This window comes from Xyrauchen texanus, chromosome 47, assembly GCF_025860055.1.
Source record: "Xyrauchen texanus isolate HMW12.3.18 chromosome 47, RBS_HiC_50CHRs, whole genome shotgun sequence".
NCBI lineage: Eukaryota > Metazoa > Chordata > Actinopteri > Cypriniformes > Catostomidae > Xyrauchen > Xyrauchen texanus.
This window is the reverse complement of record NC_068322.1, coordinates 16,670,187-16,680,575: the sequence shown is the minus strand read 5'-3', so window position 1 is coordinate 16,680,575 and position 10,389 is coordinate 16,670,187. Positions and strand designations below refer to the sequence as shown.

Sequence of the window (10,389 nt, the reverse complement as noted above, 5' to 3'; positions counted from 1 at the left end):
TAGAATGACTCTTAAACAACTCGAACCCTAAAATAAAACCTTAACCTCTAAATAGACTCTAGGACATTATCTAGATCCTTTCTGAACATTTTGTCTCCAAAACAAGGCTTTGGTACAGTAGCGTTTGCTTCATTTAAGGAAATTTTGAGATATCATCCTTCAATGCAATCATCTAAGTTTTAGTGTCAGTTGTGAGTCTCTGTTGGAGAAATGAGAACTCTGATCTCAATAAACTAGAACTTTCAATGAAAGTGACAGCCAATAATCTGCACCATCAATCTTTTATGAATAATTGCGGTTTATTCTCTAAAGCAAGAGGTAAAAACAGTTTCCATACACACAATAAATATAACCCAATCTAGACTAATAAAAGTAGCCTTTGTTTCGAATGGTTCTGCATTCATTGTATCAAATACATTGTTTTAGAACCATACGATATGAAGATATTTGCAGGTATAAAAACTGTACGCCAGGTCAGAGATACAGTAAATGAAACTATTTCATGCAAAGTACACATCTGAAATTCTCAAAAGTATTCATTACAAAATCTAAATGTCAGTCTCTTAAGAATCACTGAACCATTAGATGTTGCCATTTTAAAAAGAAAACAAATATGATAATGCATTTGAAATTCCTCCAATGCATTTAAACTGATCTTATTTCTAATAAATGAAATTATACTCAATTTGCTCAGACAAACCTATCGTACACGCATAAACATTCACATGCTAACAGACACACAGAGTTCTTCACTGCCCTGTTCTCTTGTACTCACGATTTCTAGGCTTATCGTCATCCAGTCCTTCATCATCATTCTCGGGGTCGATATCTTCCGCCTGTGTGATCCAGTCCAGGTAGCCCTTCAGATCCTCCTCCAGCTGCTGTTTCTCACGAAGCTTCTGGAAATCACCACGGGCTTTGGCCTTTTCTCGTTCTTTTGAGAACTCTCTGAGAAATGGAGAGACTTTCTCTAAATATCCATACAATACACCAAACAGACTGAATTGGAGGAAATTAATCGATCAGCAGTGCTAGGTAGTAACTGATTACATGTAATCTGGATTATGCAATTACATTACAAAAATCAATTACATTTAAGTACAGTAAACTTCATTTTAAAATACTTGTAATCAGATTACAGTTATCTTTGTATGAATTACGTGATTACATGTTAATCAGAAAAAGGCAGTAAATAGTTTCTAATTTATAGATTCCACTACTTCATCTTTTTAAAAATTGTAATTCATTCTACTGTTGATATACATTCCTTAGTCTTTGAGTGTTTTCGAAAGGCCACTGGCCAAGTAACTGTAACACTGAAAATGGAGCGTCTCACTCAGCATTTGACCACTGGATTTACAAAACTCTTTTTACTTTTAAGGAGACACGGGGCAAAAACATTACTGTGCAATCAATGTAAGCTCTGCCATCCACAAGTTAATTACCTGTCCAATTCTGTGTCTGATCTACTCAAGTATTTGAAGGTGTGCTTGCGTGTTTTCTTAACTTCTTAACAGTGCATTTCTTACCAACTGACGAGCACATTTGAATTGTTATTTCAATTATCCTGTGTGTCATAGAACCAAGTGTAACTAAGCATTTGGAAAGGTTTTGCCAACAAACTTATCAAAATGCCCAAATACGTGTCATTTCATATTCACAATCTAATCCACACATAAATGCTAATCCGGTTGCATTAGCGTGGTAAAGTTAGTTTTAGATTCACAACTTGTTTTTGTACTCCGCTTTAAAAATTTACATGAATATGCCTATGCAATAACTTTTGAGACTGTTTTTTATGACATCGATTCAAATATAACTGGTCTGATCTCTTACCTCACATGGATGGCGTTTGTAATGCCGAAATGAATGGAGTAAAACCACATTTGTTAAACTAGCCATGGATAGCCTTTAGATAATTCTAGAAACTTTCCACAAAGAAATGCTTGTTTTTCTTCCTCTAAATATGTTGATGAATAATTCTTAACATTTAAAATGTGTTTTTGTATTTCATGAACCTTTAAGTACCTTACTCATTAACAGGCAAATAGTGAGTGTAACACAGAAAAATCATATAAATTCTCATATTTTATTTCATTAAGTTTTCTGACATGCATTTCAGCAACATTTTGTGGAAATGGTACAAGTTTATCCTACTCAAATCCATGTGACATCAAATTAACAAAAATTAGGTCAGATGTAATCCAAAATAATCCAAGATGAATCATCTTAGATTACTTTAAATGTAATCCAAGAGATTGATAATAATTACAATTTTAGTCATGTAATTTGTAATCAGTACTTGATTACAGTTCCAAAAGTAATCTACCCAGCACTGTTGATCAGTTAGACAAAGATTTTTGAGCAGACAGACGATGCAACATCTAAACATGATCAAAGCTTTGTCATCTCAGCAACACATAAATTACACTTCGATATTAAGGACTGTATAAGTCATTAGAAACTCATTCAGGAACAGTAAGGCATCATTTACACCAAGTGATCAAGTGTTCACAATTAAATACAGATGTAAATGGGGTCCAAAATGTTTTGAAACCTGACCATTCAACCACATTCTGAGGCATTAAAAAAAACACATCACATTTGTATTTTAAATATTTTTCACCCAAAAATGAAAATTCTCTCATTTATTCACCCTCATGATATCCCAGATGTGTATGACTTTCTTCACCAGAACACATTTAAAGAAAAACAGAAAAATATCTTCGCTCAGTAGGTCCTTAAAATGCAAGTGAATGGAGATTTCTCTTTTGAAGCTCCAAAAAATCACAGACAGTCAGCATAAACGTCATTGATACGACTCCAGTGTTTAAATTGATGTCTTCTAAAGCGATACGATCACTGGTGCGAAAAAAGATAAATATTTAAGTACTTTTTAACTATAATCAAACGCTTCAGTTAGCTTCATGAGAGGACGGAGTTCAAGCTGTCTCTCGTGTGACATATTACTGTTGCCATGATACAGACGTAATCTCACATTCTCCTCTCAGTTGAGACATCCAGGATGAGCACACAAATGCACCATTGTGAGTAAAGAAACAGAAAAATACGGATCTAAACCAAAACCAATCAAGCTACTGTAAAGTGTTCCACCTCCACATTTGTAAACAGCGTTGTTCTTCCGGCTGTGACAAATGTGCGTCAGTTCTCACGTGTTTCAAATGCCAATGTGATTACATCACATACACATACTGCTGCAGAATGGAAGTTAAATGAAGTTAAAAAAAAATCACTAAAATACTTATCTTTTTCTTACCACATATCGCTTTAGAAGACATTAATTTAACAGCTGGAGTCGTATGGATGACGTTTATGCAGACTGTCTGTGATTTTTGGAGCTTCGAAAGAGAAATCTCCATTCATTTGCATTTTAAGGACCTACTGAGCCAAGATATTTACTATTATTCTTCAAATGTGTTCTGGTGAAGAAAGACATATGCACCTTGATGAGTAAATAATGAGAGAATTTTCATCTTTGTGTGAATTATCCCAAATTTGTAAAATCCCATACATGCACAATTCTTAAATGGAACATGTTTGGTATGCCTAATATGAACATAATGTCATGGCATAATGTTGATTACCACAAAAATTTAATTGACTAGTTTCTTATTTTCTTAAAAAAAAAAAAAAAAAAAGCAAAAATCGAGGTAAGAGCAAGGCACTTACTGTTCAATGTAAGTAAATGGGACCATATTTTTGAGGGGTTAAATGCAGAAATGTGAAGCTTATGATTTTATAAAAGTACTAACATTAATTCTTCTGTTAAAACCGGAGTACTATTTGGGCTGTAAAGGTGTTTAAACTGCCATTCAGCATAGTTTTAGGGTTTTATGGTTTAAGGTGTCATGTTGTCTTGGCAAAGAAGTTGTAAAATGGGTATATTGATATAACTTTAGACAGAAATAGTAAGTGATGTCATCACACTGTAATCATGTTAACACACATATTGTTTATGTCTTGTGACTATACGTTTGAAAAAGATTATTTTACTGTACTGTACATGGATTGGCCCCGTTCACTTCCATTGTAAGTGACTCACTGTAACCCAGATTTTTGCTTTTTTTTTTTTTTTTTAAGAAAAGGAGGGGCAAGTTGAAATTTGTTTTTGTGGTAATCAACATTGTCACAAAGCTGTCGACTGAACTTTGACTTGCAATGAGCCCAGAATATTTATTTACTACCAGGTGTAAACAGGGCCAAAAGAAAGAGAGAGAGACAGAACACATAGAGCTGTCACTTCACCTTTTTGGCTACACACTGGCGTTGAACAGAAAGCACACAGTCAAATGACAAAGCATACCCCCTAAACACACAAACTAATTCTCCTCTGCTGAAGATTTAAGATCTATTCCAATAAAGGTTAAAAACTGAGTGAGAGAGAGAAATAAAAAGAGGAAGGGAGAAATAGTGTCCCTTACCCGCTCAGAACACCAAGAACCAAATTAAGAACAAAAAAGGAGCCAATGATGATTAAAGTGACAAAATAAAGCCATGGCCAGGAATTCCCTACAGCATCATTCACCTGGGAATGGATGGAGGAGTGTGGGGAGAGAGAGGGATGGAGAGAAGAGTAGAGTTGAAGAGGGATGAATGAATGATTAGTATGTATCTGGGTAGAGTCTGGCCTACACAAACCCTCTCTGGGTCTCTCTCTTTCGGCCCTTTCTATCCCAGTGCTTTGAGAAAGAACGTGTCTGATGGTTCAATCAAGATTTCAATCTGGGCTTTTTGTATTGTCCATGGAAAACGGCACTGACACTCACACACAAACATTCAATGCACAATGCTTACCCACTCAACACACCCAGAACCAGATTTAGAACGAAAAAGGATCCAAAGATGACCAGACTGACAAAATAGACCCACGGAAGCTCATAACCCATGGCGTCCTGCATCTGAGACGAGGAGGGGACAGTTAGAAAAAGAAAAAAGATCAAGTGGAGAAGAGAGGAAGACAAAAGACAAGTGCAGTGAACAACTCATGCCAGTCCCTCAGAAACCCAGGACATCAAGCAAACCCGTCAAGCTTAGAGCATATTCAAAAGAGAGAAAGATAGAGAAAGAGAGAAAGAGACACTTTCAGGCATGTCTTTTTGAACAGATTAGGAGGTGTCAACTGGAAAGCCGTCAATCACTGCAAGTATCTGGAATAGGGCAAGATACAGTAAAGATGGGGTGTAGAGCTTAGCAATATACAATACACACACACACACACACACACACACACACACACACACACACACACACATCCCCAGCCAAAAAATCCCAAAGGAATATTTTGAGAATTTCTACTGGATTTTCTATCAGGATCATAAAGGATAAAATAAGAATCCTTTGAGAATCGAATGCTTTTCTGCTAGTTACAGTGATGATTGAACAGCATTTTCTTTTATTCTTATTTACCAGACCCTTTTTCCAGACTTTGGCTTTATTTAGCAGTGTATATCTATATTTGTTTATTTTTATGTACTTTTATAACATTAGCCTTTTCTTTTATATTAATGTGGCTTTAATTCAAATAAAAAGACTTGTGGAAAGGCAACAATACATTGTTTCTTTAGCTGTTGGAGAAAACATGGTTTCTCATTCACCACTGTAGAAGTTTACCTCTTTATTTTACTTAACCCGAAATTGTGAAAAGTGTTCATTCTTATACGGTGTCCCAACCAGAGATTCCAGCGACAAGCAATCTGTCTGTTCACTATACACTCAACTCGAAATGTGTTGCGCAATGCGGCATAATCACAGCCAATCAGACGATATTTGATTTTTATGTGCAATTTTGAGTGTGACTTTGGACCAATGAGAGTTCACAGTGGGCAGTGCTGTTGTGTTTTGAATAACGGGCTAAATGATGTAGCTACTCTGTTGTTACATTATTCTTTACAGTTTCATATTATTATGATATAATTGTTGTTATTGTACTATAGAAAGTATGTCATATTTTTATATGTATTACAAAACAAATGAAATATAAAATCATGTACTTATTTAGTCACTTCAACAGCATTGAGTTTCAGTCCAGTTTAACCATTTCTGGAAAACTGAAGGAACCACAATGCGTTCCTATATTCCATCTGCATTTCATTTGAATTGCCGGTTTATATATACACACATGTGTCAGATAGAGGTCTTTCACCCTATTATATGCATTTTAAAACACTGTGTCAAGTTGAAAGTTGTTCAGTCTCAGAGAGCATGTGTCAAGGTCCCAGTGTTCCCCCATTGCAGCACTGGGCTCAGATGCATGCAGTCAAAGAGCACTAAAATGCATGCAGCTACCCTGGTGAGACAAAGTCTGAGCCGCAAATGCCACTTCACAACCAAACAGAGTTCAGCTGAATATCACTACTATATGGGAATATTTCTACCGTACATACAACGGTAAATATCGTATTACTCTAAATATTGTACTACCATTTAAAAAAACACTGTGGTATCACTGGTATTTTGAAGCTTGAGCACCGTGGTAGTACTGTGGTACCGGTATACTTTGCAACCCCACGTTGTATTACATTGTCTTACAGGGGCATTTTATGTGATTGAAAATCATATTAGTCCTATTGGAAGATATGAGTTCTTATAGTTAGTTTGTGTTTGGTGTTAAATTGGAATCCTATAAAATTATTCCCATTATTATTAGGATTACATTAGGATTGACTTCAGAACTGTTTTGATTAGGTACAAACACTTTGTTACTAACCCTACCCATTCACATGTCTTTCTATCGTTCCTCAGAAAAGACTTCCTTCTTTGTGTGTGCGGTGTGCTGTTATTGGAGCAGACTCACCCAGTACAGGACGTCCGTCCATCCCTCCATTGTGATGCATTGAAACACAGTCAGCATGGCAAATGCAAAGTTATCAAAGTTTGTGATTCCATCATTTGGTCCCTCCCAACCCATCATGCACTGCGTGACGTTGGGGGGCGAGCAGTGTCGTCCATGTGCAGAGCTTGGTGCGCAGGGGGCTGGCTTCTCCTCAGCTATAGGACCCGAAAGTAAACAGGACTTTGTCAGCTGATCTGAAATGAATGTGATGACTATAACGAGGGAAAAACAAATGCTAAAAAAGATAAAGTCTTGACCTTTGTGTCCGTCTCTGAAGAAGAAGCAGGTTCTGTGCATCTTGCCCATGAATAGCTCAAGGCCGATGATTGCGTAAATGATGATGACGAACAGAACAAGCAGAGCGATGTGCAAGAGGGGAACCATGGCTTTAATGATGGAGTTCAGCACCACCTGTAAACCTGCAACCACACCATAACATCTGATCTTACACATCTTACATCAGACAGTTATGGTCCTGGAGGCTGATTGCTTATAACACCAATCCAGCCATGTGAAAATACACTAACTTGACCTGCTTCATTGACGTCACTTTTTTCCTGTGTATTGACATTATAGTGCTTTTTATTTATTTCAATGTGTTACAATTAGCCATGACATACCCTTCATGCAGTCTGGGTGTTAGGAATATAGCAATGTTCTATGTGTATTTCCAGTTTAATTGTATTCAGCGCAATTATGTTATAAATATAATCGACATATGTACAGATTACTGACATGTCTGAATAATTGAGCAAAAACCAACGTGCTCTCCCACTTCATCGCTGCTTGAATTGGGTGAAACAAAGCCAAGCCAATTGCAAGATTTTTTTTTTAACTTTATTTAAAAATAAATAACTATTAAATAAATATTTTCACTAAGTGAACAGCAGTATCACTTTTTCACAATTTAGAAATATAAATTTTGTCGCATCCCACAGCACAGCACACAGAAGTCATATGGAATTTTGGTCACAAACATGGCGGCACAGTCATACAGTTACGTCACATGAAACACGTCAACAGTAACAGCTATGACACAAAACATCTGCTCTCCGAAGTTAAAATATCTTCTTGTAAAAGGACAACCCTTAATGAATGTGCTTAATAAAACTTTTAATGAAAAATTGTGTCCATATATTTTATTATACAATTACTGTTAGATAAAAGCAATATGGCGCCCAAGGCTGTGCTATATTGTGAATGTAAACATGGCAAAAGGGTGTTATTTTGTCATAACTTGTTGCTTAATTGTATAGTCTTACTTTTCTGCATTCTGAAATTACAAAATTAACATAATATAATTGCATTCCAGAATAATGTGGGTAACACTTTCCTCATGCATGATTGATGTCAAAGATATTTTATTTTGTGGATCAAATGGTCAATAACAGTTATTATAACAGGTAATACAAATCTGTGTATAAATATCTGCTGACAACAAGACTTAATATTGTTCTGACATAGAAATCTATATTGACTTAGAATACTGAATTCAACACTCAGTGAGAATTTTGAAACACCCGAAAGGAATGAATTGATGTCTCATTTATATTCATGTTTTCACTCTCTCTCTCTCTCTCTCTCTCTCTCTCTCTCTCTCTCTCTCTCTCTCTCTTCCTCAGCAATGACTCATGGATGACTTACTCAACAACCATCAAAGTCCGTGTGTGTGTGTGTGTGTGTGTGTGTGTGACTCACTAGGAACTCCAGACACGAGTCTCAGAGGTCTCAACACTCTAAAGGCTCGCAGAGCTTTTACATCAAAACCTGCAGCCTTGCCTCCCATTGAAGTCCCACCATCCCCTTTAGTGGCCTGCTCTAATATTGCACTGAAAAGCCTGTGAGAGAAAGAGAGAAAATATTGATTAATTGTAATTCAATTTAAATTTGTATGTTTTTGCAGGCTGAAATGACCATGGTCTTGGACTTTACACTGACACTTATCGATGTGGATGCAGCATCAAGCAAAAGCAAAAGTTACTGATGCCATTGTAGAAACACCATATTGATCATGGGTGACAAATACATCTGCAAATAATTATCAAACAATTATTCTACAACTGACAAGTCCAATAATGGAGGTTACCAAGATTCAGCTTGATCTTAACATGGTGTCCACCATGAGGGGTAAAGAATCTTATGTAGAATAAAGCAGCTTGTTCGAGGCTACTCAATTGACTGAAGACTTCTAATGTCTAAGAACTGTCTAAAGTATTATTCATTTCTCTTTAAGTTAGAATTACATCATGAAGTTCTCATTTAAAATATCATTTAAAAGTAAAATCTGATTTTAGAGAAAAATCTTCTTGGCTCCTGTGTGATGAACTGCTTGTGTTTCTTCTCATTAGTATGTCGCTTTGAATAAAACTGTGTGTTCAGTGATTAAATGTAAAATGAGTGTTTCACAGAAATCTACTTTGGGTTCAGTTATTTTTCTTCTTCCAGAGTGAAAGTTTATTTAAAGTAGAAGTTTATTCAGAGTTCATGTTTCCAAAAGTAGTATCTGAAACACAATGAAGCTGTACAAACACCCAATGAGCATTTTTCACTTTCACTGTATTAAAAATGGGGTCAGCTCTCACACAGTTTCTATGATAACTAAAAAAACACACCAGAGAACATAGCTGGCTAACCACACATGCATAAATACAGCAGATGTGCCTGAAAAGGCTTTCAGTGAGGGTTGACACAGGGAGCTTTCACTCACCCTACCACCACGATGATGAAATCCAACAGATTCCAGCCGTTCCGCAGGTATGCATTCGGGTGACACAGCAGCCCATACGCAATCACTTTCAGAAACGCTTCCACCGTAAAAATGATCAGAAAGAGATACTCCACCCGTTCCTAGACAGACAAAACATAAATAAAGAGAATATCAGATCTCTACTTCCATCAGACCTAATATCTTCAATGGAAAACCCATTCAGAGCTCTTTCTCAAGTGTGAGCTGATCCAACACCCATTTCTCTGGACAATGGCATTTTATTGCACATCAACCAAGAGGAGAACTTGATGACACAGGTTGACACAGATGAATGTTGGTGCACCAGGCATGCTGTGTTTGAGTGAATTCTAAGGCAGAAAAGCTGCAACTGTAAATGCCAGATGGATTTCAAAGTCTTTGCTATCTATCTCCCCACTTTCCTGTGAGGATCAGAACCTACCATAGATATTTATCTCTATGTAGATGAGTGTAAGGACTCCAGAAAAAGAGTCTCAGACCTGTGTTTTGATGCTGTAGACCCATGTTACATTTCTAAACAGAACATTTCCCCACATGAACAGTGAGAATTACTGTTAAGACAGGTCGATCCCAGCGAATGACCATGACCATAACATCACTGTAGGTAATGGTTTCCTTGCCTCATCCTTTGTGGGAAGGATACTGAAATAAAAAGTTGTGATAAGCCTTCATTTTAAGGAAAAATTACTTGAGCGCATGTACAGTAGATGATACAGAATTCACTGAATTCAAAAACACTGGTAAACAGAGCCAAATGTCAAAATATGCTTAAACTGAATAAATCACTCAC

The 10,389-nt window shown here is 36.5% G+C and overlaps 1 protein-coding gene across 2 annotated transcripts in view; it reads right to left on the bottom strand.

Moving 5' to 3' along the window:
- The window catches only part of LOC127638777 (voltage-dependent L-type calcium channel subunit alpha-1C-like), a 145,847-nt gene that overhangs the window by 42,422 nt on the left and 93,036 nt on the right, over nt 1–10,389 (bottom strand). Inside the window, exons 4-9 of one of the 2 annotated variants that reach the window (XM_052120502.1) lie at nt 9,561–9,700; nt 8,552–8,691; nt 7,111–7,272; nt 6,815–7,008; nt 4,816–4,919; nt 776–948 (exon numbers count right to left, since the gene is read on the bottom strand). In XM_052120502.1, coding sequence (XP_051976462.1) covers nt 776–948; nt 4,816–4,919; nt 6,815–7,008; nt 7,111–7,272; nt 8,552–8,691; nt 9,561–9,700 — 913 coding nt within the window. Of the gene's footprint in view, nt 1–775; nt 949–4,815; nt 4,920–6,814; nt 7,273–8,551; nt 8,692–9,560; nt 9,701–10,389 lie in introns of both variants that reach the window. The other variant, XM_052120501.1, reaches the window with a different exon arrangement.